Raw genomic sequence first — 15,521 nt, 5'->3', positions numbered from 1 at the left:
GACTGGCCTAGGATAATTTTTAAGAGGGGTTTTTTAGAGGGTTTTTAATTACTTTTTAATTAGACAATTTAAATATTTCATTTTAATTAATTTTAACTTGTGATTGTTAGTGGTGTTTTTAATTGATTGTCAGCCGCCCTGAGTCCGCAAGGAGAAGGGCGGGATATAAATTCAAATAATAAATAAATAAATAAATAATTCACCTATTCAAATCAGCATTGGTCTGAGAGGATGATTCAGTATTTTCTGGTAAGCTTTTCTTGCTCCTTCTCCATGGAACAGCAGGTTTTTTTTACATAAATACCTTTCATTTAATAAAGGAAAATATTTGTAGTTCGGGATTGAGATGAGGGGTCCTTGGTGTTCTCTGAGCTTGCTTGTTTTCTTGTTGATGTTTCATTACCCAAACTAGGTAACATCCTAAGTGGAATTTGCTCTCAGGTCATATTCTAATGGCTTGTCCTGTCAGTGTTGGTGGGGGTGGTCTTAGAGATTCTTTGCTTGGGCTGTTTGCTGTTGGCTTCTTTGACAGTTTCTTGATTGAGATATTGTTTACTTAATTGTTGGTCTGATGTTAACTTTGGAGTTAATCTATGCTGATCTGGGTGCTGATTGCTGATGGAGAGTTGCTTGGGTCTTTTTGTTCTTTTGAGGGGCTGGGTGATAGTCTCTATTGCATAGTCTATAGATATTATTAATGTCTCTGTGTCTATTGATGGCTGATTTGTCAGAGTGCCAGGCTTCTAGAAATTCCATAGCAGTTTTGGTCTTGGCTTGGCCTAGGATAGTCACATTTTCCCAATTGAAACTATGGTTAAATCTGTCTATGTGTTGTGAAATTTAAAAAAATTCATCATGTCTTCTGACTGCTAGTTGATGTTTATGGATGTGTTCTGCTAGTGTTCTGCCTGTTTGTCCTACATAGTGGTTGTTGTACTCCTTACATTGAATGTTTTAGATGATTCAAGTTTTTTTGGGGGGGTGGATTGGGTCTTTTGGTCTGCTTAGGATGTTTTGAAGGGCTTTAGTTGGCTTGTGTGCAAAGCTGGTTTCATGTGGTTGTAGGAATCTGTTGGTGGTTTCTGAGATATTCTTGATGTACGGCAGTGTAATTCCTTTTAGCATTTGTATTGGTTGTGCTGTATCAGGTTGAGTGGTCAGGGACTTTTTGATAAAGTTGTGTGGGTATCCATTTTGTTGGAATGTGTTGTATAGATGCTCCATTTCCTTTTTCTTTTTTTTGCTGTTCTGGGTTGCTGCAGTGTGTTTGGGCTTGTTTAAATAAGGTCCTTATGCATCTTCTCTTGTGGGAGGTTGGGTTATTGCTTTGATAGTGGAGCATTTGCTTAGTATGGATGGTTTTTCTGTAGACTTGCATTTCTAGTTTGCCACTGTGGTCTCTGCTGATTAGGATGTCCAGAAAGAGTAGCAAGTTGCTCTTTTCTTCTTCTGTAGTAAACTGGATTTCTTAAAAAATGTTGTTGATGGTTCTGGGGTGTTCTCTAATTGGTCCTTTTTTATTATGGTGAAGGTGTTATCTACATATCTGATCCATATTTTTGGTTGTATTTTGGTTGCACCCAGATCGGTTGCATAGATGTTCTCCAAGGTTAACATCAGACCAACAATCAAGTAAACAATACCCCAATCAAAAAACTGCCCAAGAGCCAACAGCAAACAGCCCAACAAAAGAATCTCTAAGATCACCCCCACAACATTGACAGAAACTCCGCTCCTTACTAGCACTGAGGATGTTACCTACTTTGGGTAATGAAACATCTGCAAGAAAACAAGCAAGCTCAGACAGCACAAAGGGCCCCTTATATTTCCTTTCATTGAAGGAATCACTAAACTGACCTGCTAAACCATAGCTCAACATAATTTTAAGAAAAAAATGAAATTATGTTTTAAAAGTTTACTACATCTCATTAAATAAAAGAGTTTCTCTGTGATATACTGCATGTGATTTTGTTAGGTTTTTTATGCCATGTCTGTCTACCTCTTTCTATCCCTCTATTTCTATTTCTGGCTCTCTCTATCTGGCTCTTGCTCTCTCTCTTTAATCTATCTATCTATTGTTCCAGCCAGTAGGGAATCAAAATCTCTTTACTAAATTGTTCCTCTGCAGGAAGCAAGCCCAACTGTGAATCATTTAATGCATTGCAGGATTTAAATACTTTAATGTATTTAAGTTAAATACTTTAATGTATTTAAGTTCTCTGCCAGCTTTCAGATGGCAAAGACAGAAGCAGCAGCTGGATGTAAAGGGCAAATAGAGAACTTATATGGAAGATGTAGAGTCATGAATTAAGACAAACAGGCAGGTTGATCAAAAGAAAGAGGCAAAGAACTTCTAGTTGTTGGGTCACTTCCTGGGCTGTGAAAAATATGAGCTACAGTATTCAGAATGGGAGCCTTCCTTAAGCCAGAAGTCGATCAATGAGACAAAGCCTTGCTGAGGGGAAGGAAATGATGGGTGGAAGCAGCTGGAAGTGGGTGACTAAGAAGTGTCCTGTGTTCCACCACCCTCTTTCTGAACTGGAGCAAAGCAAATGGTCAGGAACGCCAGTGCATAACAGAGAAGGATTCAAGAGAAATCCTATCATAATCCCTATTGCTTAAAACGTATGGGGATCAAGTCTACTTGCTCCTTATAGTACCTATGCTTAGTATTGATTCTGCCCTCTGCCAGAGGTGCTACAGCAATATGAATTACCCCCAAATCAGATACAGAATATAAACAGTTAAAATGTTATATTACAGGTTCTTGTTCTTATTTTCATATATACTTTACAGGTAGTCCTTGACTTACGACCACAATTGAGACCAAATTTTCTGTTGCTAAGTGAGACATTTGTTAAGTGAGTTTGACCCATTTTATGACCTTTCTTGTCACAGTTGTTAAGTGAATAACTACAGTTGTTAAATTAGTAACACAGTTGTTGAATGAATCTGGTGTCCCCATTGACTTTACTTGTCACAAGATTACAAAAGGTTATCACATGCAACCATCATAAATATGAGTCAGTTGCCAAGCATCTCAATTTTGATCACATGATCATGGGATGCTGTAATTGTCGTGAGTGTGAAAAATGGACATAAGTCAATGTTTATTTACATATTGCATTTCATTTTGGGAAGAAAACCCTCCTGCAGTCAATATGGCAAGAGTTAGTACATTCCAATGACTCTATGCCTAACAAAAATTTTCATTTTGACTGAAGAAGTTACTTGGATGAGTAATGAAATGTCTCAGTTTAATAAATTTTGGTCCAGTTACCATGATTTAACCTTTTAAGATACTTTTGGCCTGGATGTTTGAGTCTTTATTTACATGTAAGTCACTTTTTCAGTGCTGTTGTAACTAAACTGTTGTAAGTCAAAGACTCCTTGTACATATGTAATAAAATGTTCTTAAGAAGCTATACATAAACTGAATTCTGCAGACGACTAGATCTGTTTTACCTATCTATCAGAACCTGATCTGAGCATTGCTGGAGCATCTTGAAGCTTATTTAATTTGCAAATGAGGAAAAATACTTTGTCACTATGGAGATATCTCTGTGATTACAGCATCCCAAGCCAGCATAGGTAGTTTCAGTTTGGAAGAATTATCCTTATAATCTCTCTTTCACACACACTTGGAAATACTACAGACTGGATAACTGCTGTTTGGAATATCTCTCCTCTCCCTATATCGAATTTAATAGGTAGGAAGTGAAAGCATCCGTGAAACCTCAAAGGAGAAGTCTTACCTGCCATGGCTGTACAATCTGGGGTGACTGATGGTCTCCAGCCAGCATCCTCCTCTTACTCATCTGATTCGAAGAGGTGGCATGGAGGACTGAGGCCACAGCATGGATTGCTTTGGAAATACTAGAACCATCCTCAATTACCACTCTTGCAAGCACCTCAAGGGGTGGGAATACTCCATTCTCTTTTTCTGTGCATTTTTCCCAAACCTTCTTAGACAACAAAGGCCTTGAATAGGAACACTGGAATGCTTCTTCTACAAACTGTTTCCCAGTAAGGGAATATGTATCAAAGTCATAATATTGTCTCCTGTTTGTCTGGGTTTGGAAAGAAAACAAAACATGTTTTCGTTGGAGGTCAAGATAGTTGGAAAGCATTCTTATGCTTAATCTTGACAAAGCTGTTGCAATCCACACTTTTCCCTCAATGAATGTCTTTTTCCTTTCATTAACAATTAGTACTCCTATTAGTGTTCCTGTGGCCTGAAAATCAAGTTGACAAACTATAACTTTTATGTGAATATTGCTAAGGAGAAGGAACATTTTTCTCTGTTCTTGCAGAAATGCGTCTCTGGTATGTATATCCACATTGGTTGTTGGGATGGTTTCTGAGAGGACGATGCAGATCCGATTTTTTACAGCTAGAGTTTCCAAACTTCTTTTAAAGCTTTCTCCTCTTTCATTGTCCTGATAAAGGAGGCCAATCCACGTCCATCGGAAATGCAGGAGCAGCTTGAAAATTGCTGAGTAAGGAGGTTCTGGTTTTGGGGTCATCCGGTAGAAAAAAGGAAAATGATGATTTTGCTGAAGAATGTAGCTAATCTCACCAGTGTTGATCTAAGAGGAAAGAAGGTATTGGTAGTTTGTGTCACTTTTAATATTAAATGTCAAATGTTTAAACATAAGTTGCTTTCCCCATCTTTGAGAGAGGTTTCCAGAAAACAATGCCTGCATGAAATATGCTAGCTTCCTTGATGCTCTCTACTCCTGTCCTGTTTACTCCTTTTTACCCTAGTGAGCTCTGAAGTAATATGTGGGTGATCCTTATGCAGCAAATCCTTCTGGTCAAACTCTACCATACAGGTGAGCCAGGGTGATGAAGTGGATTAATTTAGGCACTTTTGCTGCCAACAGCTGAGGCTCACATGAGCCCTACACACACGGTGGGTCATCCATCTAGTAGATCAGACTCTAGAAGTAATCTAAATCAGATAGGCACATCTTAATATATTGGAACAGAGAACTTTCCTGATTTAGTAGTGTCATAAACACTGAAATAGATTTCCAATTGTGAGTGATGACTAAACCCAATACTCTAATATGAGTCTGCAGCCATTCTGTGAATCATAACATTGGATCTTTTTTTTTACTGGGGTTCTAACATCAATAGGCATTTGAACAACTGAAGGCAGATCTTATACAGTCTCCAGCCAGCCATAGGAATCCATGCTTACACTGATAATAAAAAATTGGTTTGTTTTGTCATAAAAAGTATAAACAAAAAGTCAAATGCTATAGTCTCCTGAATCAGGAGCTGGGGTAGCTAATAATAGACTCAGACATCTGAAATGCAGAAGCAGTTTAATAACTTCACTCTAAAGCACTCAAGATAAGTGTCCTTGTGGCAAGCTTCTGTTCATAAAGGAGAGAATAAATGACTGGATAAGCTTTAAGCTTTCCAAGTGCTTCTATGGTCTTCTGTGACCTATTCACTTTTCCTTCATATCTTTCTTTTGCAATTTGAGCCCTAGACCCATTTTTTTTAAAAAATGAAGAATTTCATGCTTATCAGAATTGTTGCTAGACTAGCCTGCCTCCTGGATCTCAATCACTGGAGGTTTTGAAGGAAAATTTAGGAAGCCCTTTGCAGTGATCTGAGGATTGCTGCTTCGGATGGGGAATCAGGTCAGAAGATCTCTACAGCCTCTTTTAAGTTTTTAATTCTATGTTTCTATGAATAAACCTACCTCTTTAGCTCAGGTCACCAACTTTTCAGTTTAAAATTAACTCATTCAGCACTCATACGTTCTTGGCACTTTTCTTTTTTTGTCATACCATTTTGAAAATGCCTGATTGCCATTGATCTAACTCATTTTAATATTACTTGGAAAAAAAAGTCAATTCATGCTTTCATTTCATGCTGTTTCATGCTATTAAGTACTGATATTGGGGGTTTTGGAACAAACACTCATTTTTGCAACAGGCCCCATTCAACTATTCTCTTTCTCTAAGGAACTGTTTGCCTTAACATTTCTCCATCCTTTCCCCAACTTTATTAAACAGTCTACCAGGGGACCCAAGGTCTTTGAAAAAAAAGACTTTTCAGTGGCAGAAAAGGAGAAGTCACAAACCTTATGCATTATTTCCAAGCCATGTTGTGGCAGGGAGATAAAATAAATGTATATGTTTACTTCATGGAAACAAAATTATTGTAGATCTTTTAATGTCTAATCTCTGCCTCCAGGTTTATCTGGAGATATATATGAGGTCTGCCTTTTAGTCTAATTTGAAAATTCAGAACATGCGATTAAGCTCATTTTAACTTTATACCTGTGGAATTTTGTAGATGCCCAAGACAGTAGAAATTTGATCAAAGAGTTCAGAATCTGTGTTTTCAAGAACTGCCAGGATATTCTTTTGTCTTCCACATCTGTAATTTGGGACATTCTCCTGCCCTGTAGACAGCAAATTCATCATGACCTCGTATGTTATTCTTGCATTGAGGAAGTTATCATAGATGTTGTAGCCCAGGGTGATGTTGGGTAAGAGCCGAGAATTTTGGTTGATCTTATGAACACCCAAGAAGAAGAGCAGGACGTGGTTGAATATTGCTGATGAACTGCAAAATAATATCTTATCTGTATAACAACACTAGGCAGCTCTGAACCATTCATAAAATATAGTTAAAAATATATTCTTCCCTTCAAAGCCAGGCCAGAGATTCTCACAGTTCAACCCAACATTGCCCAATGCTTGAAGGAGTGAGGTCTTTGTAGCCCTCTAGAATTCTTCAAGAATTTTACATGTGTATATATGTTCTCATAATATAATATTATTTCTTCCTATTATGCCACCTAGAAAGTAACATTTGGACAGATTCAAGAGCTGGATTTAGTCTTGAGCAAGTGGTATTATCTGCCCATTACTCAATAAGCCATCTTTAGAGCCACAAGTTATTTTGCTGCAGAATATTGATGTCTTTGCAGTAACTGCCCTCTATTAAAAATCTTTAATGTAATCCTCTACAATTAAAACATTAGCTTATTATGTAAAGTGTCTATTCTCTGTGAATTTTGTCTTTAAAAGCTTTTCTTATTTAATGCAATAGTAAAAAGAAAGCCAGAAAAGTTTATAAAACAGTAAAAGGCATCAGTTAGAAAGAAATGTTGGAAAAGGAGAAAGGAAGGACTGAGAGCAAGGTAGGAAAGGAGAGGAGATTGTGGAAAGCTCATGAGGTCATCTTCAGCTCAAAGGTATTGAGACACTTGGCTGTGAGATTGTGGGCAACTATATAACTATGGTATAGAAATAGATAAACAAAGAAAATAAATATTTGTACAGAATCAAGGAAATCATTTTGAGAAGAGGAAGAATACTACCCAGGCAAGAGCCTTCATAAAAATATGCTGCCAAAATTGCTTAATTAAGACTGACTCTTGCAGAAGAACTGAAAAGGAACTTTGCATGCTCAACTTTTCAAGAATCTTCATGTGCTCCAGGAGTCTTTTCCCTAAAGCAAATTGTGAGAAGCAATAATGACCTGAGGAATTGGGAAAAGAGAAAACATCAGAAACGTTAAACTCAAGCACAAGAATCCTGTATATGCCCAAATTACCTTCTCAATCTGTGGGTTGGAGGCATGGAGAAAATATGGGGGTAAAATGCAGCAATTATTTTAGATATTATTCCAGTAATCAGGTAGTCTCCTGGCTTGTAGTAATTAAACTCCTCAAACATGTTAAATTCTTCTGTTATCACCTCAAATAGACATTTCATCTGCATCGTGGCACAGGAAAATTGGGAGAGAAGCAGAACGAAAAAGAGCTTCATTTACTGCAGCAGCAATTGAGATATAACTATGGAGATCTTTCCTATAGTCTCTTCTTTGGCACAGTGCTGGCTCTCATTGCTCACAAAAGAGGATAACGGCAGTGAAAATTTTCCAGTTTCATCCCAGATCTGGAAGAAAATCCTGTAATTTCAGACTAGCACAGTGCCTGCCTAATTCTACCTCTACTCTCAGCAATGCCAGAGATAGTTACAGGTCAGATTTTGAGTTGTTGAACATCCCTTTATTGTGAAATTGCTTTAAAACTAAAGGTAGTGGTGGAAAATAGAATAAACAACCATTATGTTAGTAATTAGAAGGGGAATTGGAAATGACTGTTACTACAGAGATGTGCAATGGAAAAAAAAACAGTTTTGCATGTCTCAGGGGCATAGTGCTAGTTTTAATTTAGTTTAAGGGAATAATTCAGGATAGTGTCTATGGAGATACTCAGTTATGCAGGTCATGGTTGTCCCTAAGGTGCTTTTTCAAGAGGCAAATGGACTTTCTTGTTTTTCTTGTTGTATACCCACAACACAATCCTTTCAGCAGTTCCAAGAAGGTTCTACACCCATTTGCACAGATAAACCTCCAAGTGGTCCCAACAACTCTCTAAAACAGGGGTTCCCAACCGGGAGTGCGAGACGATATTCCAGGGGGTGCGAAAACTTGGGTTTAGAAGTTTCAAAATTATACTGTATATATGCATAATTCGTTGCTGTTATTTTGAACTTTTGTAAGGGGTGCAAGACTATATCAGAAGCATTCTAGGATGCGGGGTATAGAAACGGTTGGGAACTGCTACTCTAAAGAATGCAAATGACCAGCTGTCTGCAAGGAATATAAATCCTTCCATTCCTCACCATCCAGTCAGAGCTGAAGAAGCTTCTTGGATGAGAAGTAAAACTCTTCAAAGAAAAACAAGGAAGTCCAGTTGCCTCGTTGAAAAGCACCTTTGGGACAATTCAGTTTTACTCTAGAAACCTACTCCTGAGATTCCAAATAATGTCAGGTGATAAAGCAACTGAACATTTTTTCACTAGCTAGCAAGGGTCTAGGACAACTCACCCTGGTCAACGTCACCGGCAACTTGCTGTAGGCAACTTGCCACACGACAATTCAATGCAGGATAACTCAAGAGAAGGACAAGTGAATTACAGCGAGCCTTGTCTTGCTTTAGGTTTGAATCTTCTCAAGTTAGAAGTCCTCAAAGCTGGGGTGAGCTGCAATTCACTTGTCCCTCTCTTGAGTTAACCCACATTGAATTGTCCCATGGCAAGTTGTCCCCATGGCAAGTTGTCTTGCAGCGAGTTGGCAGGGTGCATTGACCAGGGCAAGTGGGCAGGGCAAGTTGTCCTATTCCAAACTAGTGGGGACAATATAAGTCCTTCTTATCCTATCTGGTGTGGATGAGGCCATCTTCCTTAATGATCAAATATTCCAGAATAGTTATCTCTAGATATTGTTATACAGTATCATAACATCAACATTTTTTTTGAATAAAAACTTTCCTGAATACTGCCCTTTATGGGGCTATATATAGAAAGGGAGTACATATGGATGGATGGATAGATTATGGGCTGTCACATGGTAGAAACTTTTAGTGATATCATAGCTAGGTTTTCTCAAGGATCATCTGTCTGCCACATGATTTTTTATCTAAACGACATGCACATTTCCACTTTAATTGAGTTCATCCAAGTGAATTGAGTGGTTGTTAAATGAATTTGGGTTCCTCTAGTGACTTTGAATGTTGGAAACCATTTGAGAAGGTCTCTGAGAAGGTGAACAGAGGATGCTGCAACAGTCATAAATAATTGCCTGAAGTTTGATCATATAATGGGGGGATGCTGCTGCATAGCTCATAAGCACAAAGACCGGTTATAAGTGATATTTAAAAATGCCTTTGTAACTTCAAACAGGGAGCCACCTTGACTTGGTTGAATGAAGGGCAGCTATATAAATGTTATAAACAAACATAACTAAAGGAATGGTTCTAGTTGAGGACTACCTCTATAGGGCAGCTTTGCTAATTATTTGCTCCTGGAATTTTTTAAAAATTATTTTATTTATTATTTACTTCTCTGCTGATGATACAGATTGTTCTCATTGTTAATTTGAATATAATGTGTACTGTTATGAAGCATTAATTCCAACACATGGAATTTTGACAGGAAGGAAGTTTTGAAAGAACTGCCTTTTCCATAAAGAGAGAAAAAGACCAGTTCATTTCCAGAATGAAACTATGATAATCTGTTGTAGCAATAAAGAATCTGTTGGCAGCTAATGGAGCAGAAAATAAATTTAATAAACAAATAAACCCATGGTTTAACAACAGTGATTAAATGCTGCCTTAGATGACCATCTCACTTGAGTTCAATCACCGCTCCTTATATCAGCAAAATCTTTGATGTCCTAAATTGGTTGTATGGATCATTGATTCCATTTTGATTTTGTACTACCTGCAGCATCTTGGACCAGTCATTCTCTCTAAGCCCCAGATAGCAGGCAAGGACAAATCCCATTCAAAAACCTGTTAAGAAAACTGCAGGGAGTAGTCAAGGCAGATATTAGGAGTCAAAAATTGAGTGAAAGCTGCACATATAATAAGGTATTAGCTTTAAAAAATAAGGGGAGATAGTCACAATCCCCTTTCTATGACATACACATTTAGTATAATAAACATAGTCCCAGTATTATGGAAATTAAAAAATAGGATTGATATTATAGGTAATCCCTGAGTTATGAGCATTCACTTAACACTCGTTTGAAGTAACGCGATAAGCACCCCCTAGTACTTATGAGCAAGTCCTAAAATTACGAATATTGCAGCACCACCACAGTCATTTGCCCTTACGAGTGACCACAGAGGCTCTGCAACATTCACCTTGATTATTCCCTCCCTTCACACCCTCTCCCTGAGCACCAAGCCTTTAATACTCACCCTGCGAAAATTGAGATCCTTCACTTTCTTGGCTGCTCCAGGCCTTTGGTGTGTTCTCATAGAATGGAGGCCTAAAGTAACGCAAGATCACGCAAGATTAGTGGGGTGAGATCTCATGCTACTGATCTTGTGTGATCTCATGGTACTTTAGGCCTCTGTTCTCTGCAACAGAGAACAGAACTGAAGCTTCCATGTGCCTCCAGAGGCTGGATTGGGGCATTGGAGGCCTTTTCTAGGCCACTGCCACCCAGATCTGAGGTCGGGGGATGCTTCTGTGGCCCTCCAGTGACCCAATCTGGGCACCAGAGGCCTTCTCCGGGCTGCCGCCGCCCAGAAACAGGCTGCTGGAGGGCGGCGGAAGCATCCCCCAGCCTGAGATCCAGGTGGTGGCAGCCTGGAAAAGGCCTTTGGCACCTGAATTGGACCACCGGAGAGCTGCAAAGCATCCCCCAGCCTCAGATCTGGGTGGCAGCAGGAACTGCGGCAGAGAGGAGATGGATCTTTTAAAGGTGAGTCCAGTGCAACAATAAGGGAGGGGGAAGCATCAGTGATTCCCGCCTCGCTCATGAATTCATATACCTTCCTGATTGTCCAATGCCCCTTTTGGGCCAGAATCTGTTCACCAAATTACAGACTTTTCTCTTTATGGGGCAACTGTGTAGAACTCTCAGTTCCCCCAGAACAAGCTTGGCATTTAATGGTTCTTCAAGTTTCACCAGATACCATTGTCTACCAACCACCTGGCTTGTTGGTACAATTTGTACACCCAGATGTTTGGTACCCTGGAATCCCTGGACAGGCTATTAACACATCTCCCATAGAAGTAACTCTTTTGCCCAATGTGCAACCAGTTTCTCTATGACAATATCACATATGTACTCAAACCTTACAAGAGCTGGAACCTATAATTGATCATTTTCTTGCCTATGGACTCATTAGGGAAGTTTTTAGCCCCTATAATGTACCAATATGACCTGTCAAGAAACCCAACAGCTGTTACCATTTCTGTCAAGATCTGTGGGCTATCAATCAAATTACAGTTACAATGCATCAGATGGTTCCCAATCCTTACACTTTCATCAGTCAGCTAGGTTCTCATATCAGTTTGTATATAATTATTGATCTGAAGGATGCTTTCTTCTGTGTTTCTTTGGCACCTGTGAGCCAACCTCTATTTGCTTTCCAGTTGCAATACAGACAGCTTTGCTGAACTGTCTAACCCCAGGGTTTTAAGAATAGCTCTACCACTTTGGGGAACATGCTGGCTACTGACTTGGCTAATGGTGGCCGCTTGGTAACACCACTGCTGTTGTGTTGCAGATGGACTGCTGACTCTTGTCCTGATGGGTTTGTCCTCCTATGCTATGCCACACATTTATGAAGTTGTTTTGTTTCCCCAATGTACACATCTGCACATGGCTCACTGCATTGTACTGCATATACCATGTTGCTCAGTTTGTGTCTGGGTGTTTTATCCTTGGGATGGACAAGCTTATTGTAGAGGTGGGGGCTAGGTAGAGGCCGTGGGGGCTAGGTAGAGGCCGTGTGCAGAAAACTGCCCTTCCAACGCCTGCATGCTTCTTCTCTCTACATTATCTCTTCCCTTCACATCACTATGGCAATGTGGGAAAGTATCCCAGGCTGGTACAATGACCTCACCTGCCTGATATCAGCTAGCTTACACCAACAGGATGTTACAGCAAACTGTTCCCTGTTCTGGGCCTCTGGCTTCTATATTCTTAATGATTGGCAAGGGGTTTCACCAATAGAAATGCTGTTACTATGCTATTGCCATGTTAAACTTTTGTTGCTTGTAAAACTGTATAAAAGAATAAATGCTGCGACAGCGGGCAGCCATATTTGCACCCTGCAATGACTGAGCACTGATTACTACACTTATGCCTTAGTGTATTCTTGGGTTTCAAGAATCAGCAGTCCATCTGCACTTAAAAGACAAAGGCCATTCTTTCGAAGACAATAAAGTCCACATTTTGGACAGAGAGGACCCTTGATTTGAAAGAGGGGTCAAAGAGACCATCTATGTCAAACTTGAACAGCCCTCTCTCAACAGAGAGGGGAGGGATACAACATCATCTATCTCCAGTCTACAACACAGTCCTTTCAACAGTTCCAAGAAGGCTCTACACCCATTTGCACTATTCAGGTGATCCTGAAGACACAGATAAGCCTCCAGGTAGCATTAACAACTCACTAAAAGAATGCAAATGAACAGCTGTCTGCAGGAGTATAAATCTTTCCATTCCCCACCATCCAGTCAGAGTGGAAGAAGCTTCTAGGATGAAAAGTGAAACATCTTCAAAGAAAAACAAAGTCCAGTTGCCTCGTGAAAAAGCATCTTTGGGATGTGAAGGAAGAAATTGAATTTGCTTCAGATAATGAGCATGCTTTTCAATCCAAAAACCGCACCTCATCTTTGCAAGCATGGTGTGTTGATTCAGAAGCTACAAGTCACATGACAAAAACAATTTAGCAGTATAGCACATGGTGACTGTACCGTTGGTTTGTTCTATGGTGCTATACATAAACAGAAAATCTAACACTATCTCTATCTCTATCTCTATCTATATATCTCTATCTCTATTTCTATCTCTATCATCTCTATCTCTATTTATATATTAAAAAGCTCATTTAGTTGTTTGCTAAAGGATACCTAGAAGTAGTCATATTTCATCAGGATTTGATTCCAGAATCCACTCAACATTCATGTCCATCTCTATAGTCAGGGATCTTTAGCCTTCTGTTATAAGAAGAAGAAGATATAGTTTGGACTTCAAGTCCCATTAGCTTCAACTTGAACAGCCAATTGCCAATTCTTTGTCTACTTCCAACATCTATCTCTTGAATCTCTATTTCTTCTTCAAAGCAGGCTCTATTTCTGCAGAAGACTTGATTAAATCACTGTACAGCTAGTTAATCTTCCTTAAACAAAATTTGATGACTTTATTGTTTTTCAACAGGCTACAAGAAGTCTTACTGTCCAAATTCAGAACAATTTTGGCATTCTACAATCAGCAGTAGGAAAGCTGTCATGTCCATGAAAGTGCTAAACAGGAAGGGAAGGGCAGAGAATGGGGGAGGGGTATTAGATTGTTCATTCAGTAGTTTACCATCACCCAAGGTTTTTTTTCCAACTGGGTGCACACAACTTTTTAAAGAATATAAGTAAAAGCTGTGAAAGGTTCACAATTAGAAGTGAGACATATTTGGAAGGAAGAAGTAATGAGATTCAAGATTACAGCAAACATATCTGCACAATGGAAATATCCAAGTTAAAACACAGCCTATGAAGGGAAGCCTCAAATCTTTCAAAGTGCCTGAGTTTACCCTTCAAGTGTTAATAAAAAGAATCAAAATTTATTTGTCTGTAACATGCATCAATAAATCCTAAGTACTATAAGGAGAAAATTAACTTTGCTAGATCATGATGCTGCCTTGCTTAGACAAAGTAGGAAATGGCTTTTAGTCTTCCTGGAAATAAGGCCATGTTTTTTGGAGTGGGGTATGTTTGTGGGGTGGACATGTCCTCCAAAGCAGTCATTTTGTAATAGCCCTGAAAATCTTTCATTTGTTTACTGAGTCAAAGCAAGTCAGGTTTCAGAAAATGTATGTTATTCATTATTCTTATGACACTACCTGAGCTCAGATTGTGGGAACAAAGAGTAATTATGTGATGGTGGTGAATATAATAATAATAATAGTAAAGTTGGAAGGGACCTTGAAGGTCATCTAGTCCAACCCCCTGCTCAGGCAGGAAACCCTATACCATTTCGGACAAATGGCTGTCCAGTCTCTTCTTAAAAACTTCCAGTGTTGGAGCATTCACCGCTTCTGGAGGCAGGTTGTTCCACTGGTTAATTGTTCTAACTGTCAGGAAGTTTCTCCTTGATTAGTTTCCACCCATTGCTTCTTTTCCTGCCTTCAGGCGCTTTGGAGAATAGCTTGACTCCCTCTTCTTTGTGGCAGCCCCTGAGATATTGGAACACTGCTATCATGTCCCCCCTCGTCCTTCTCTTCATTAAACTAGACATACCCAATTCCAGCAGCCTTTCCTCATATGCTTTAGCCTCCAGTCCCCTAATCATCTTTGTTGCTCTTCTCGGTACTCTTTCTAGAGTCTCAACATCTTTTTTACATCGTGGTGACCAAAACTGGATGCAGTATTCCAAGTGTGGCCTTACCAAGGCATTGTAAAGTGGTATTAATACTTCACGTGATCTTGATTCTATCCCTCTGTTAATTCAGCCCAGCACTGTGTTGGCCTTTTTGGCAGCGTGGCTCTCCAGTCTTTCCTTAAAAACTTCCAGTGTTGGATCATTCACAGCTTCTGGAGGCAGGTTGTTCCACTGATTAATTGTTCTAACTGTCAGAAAAATTTTCCTTAGTTCTAGGTTGCTTCTCTCTTTGATTAGTTTGTCAGGAATCTGTTTGATCTTCCACTTGGTGCAGAGTTTGTCCTCCAGTTGATGTCAGGGTAATTAAAGTGTAAGGCCAATTCCAGCAGCCTTTCCTCATATGCTTTAGCCTCCAGTCCCCTAATCATCTTTGTTGCTCTTCTCGGTACTCTTTCTAGAGTCTCAACATCTTTTTTACATCGTGGTGACCAAAACTGGATGCAGTATTCCAAGTGTGGCCTTACCAAGGCATTGTAAAGTGGTATTAACACTTCACGTGATCTTGATTCTATCCCTCTGTTAATGCAGCCTAGCACTGTGTTGGCCTTTTTGGCAGCTGCAGCACACTGCTGGCTCATATTTAG

General features: G+C 39.4%; 1 protein-coding gene across 1 annotated transcript in view; it reads right to left on the bottom strand.

Moving 5' to 3' along the window:
* Window positions 1–7,754, bottom strand: part of LOC114922439 (vomeronasal type-2 receptor 26-like) — an 11,050-nt gene extending 3,296 nt beyond the window's left edge. The window contains exons 1-3 of the mRNA XM_029283798.1: window positions 7,588–7,754; window positions 6,303–6,591; window positions 3,756–4,589 (exon numbers count right to left, since the gene is read on the bottom strand). Of these exons, the coding sequence (XP_029139631.1) occupies window positions 3,756–4,589; window positions 6,303–6,591; window positions 7,588–7,754 (1,290 nt within the window). The remainder of the gene's footprint in view (window positions 1–3,755; window positions 4,590–6,302; window positions 6,592–7,587) is intronic.
* Window positions 7,755–15,521: the final 7,767 nt, after the last annotated feature.

Source organism: Protobothrops mucrosquamatus, unplaced genomic scaffold (genome assembly GCF_001527695.2).
Source record: "Protobothrops mucrosquamatus isolate PMUCROS unplaced genomic scaffold, P.Mucros_1.0 scaffold_84, whole genome shotgun sequence".
NCBI lineage: Eukaryota > Metazoa > Chordata > Lepidosauria > Squamata > Viperidae > Protobothrops > Protobothrops mucrosquamatus.
This window is presented reverse-complemented; position numbering and strand designations above follow the sequence as displayed.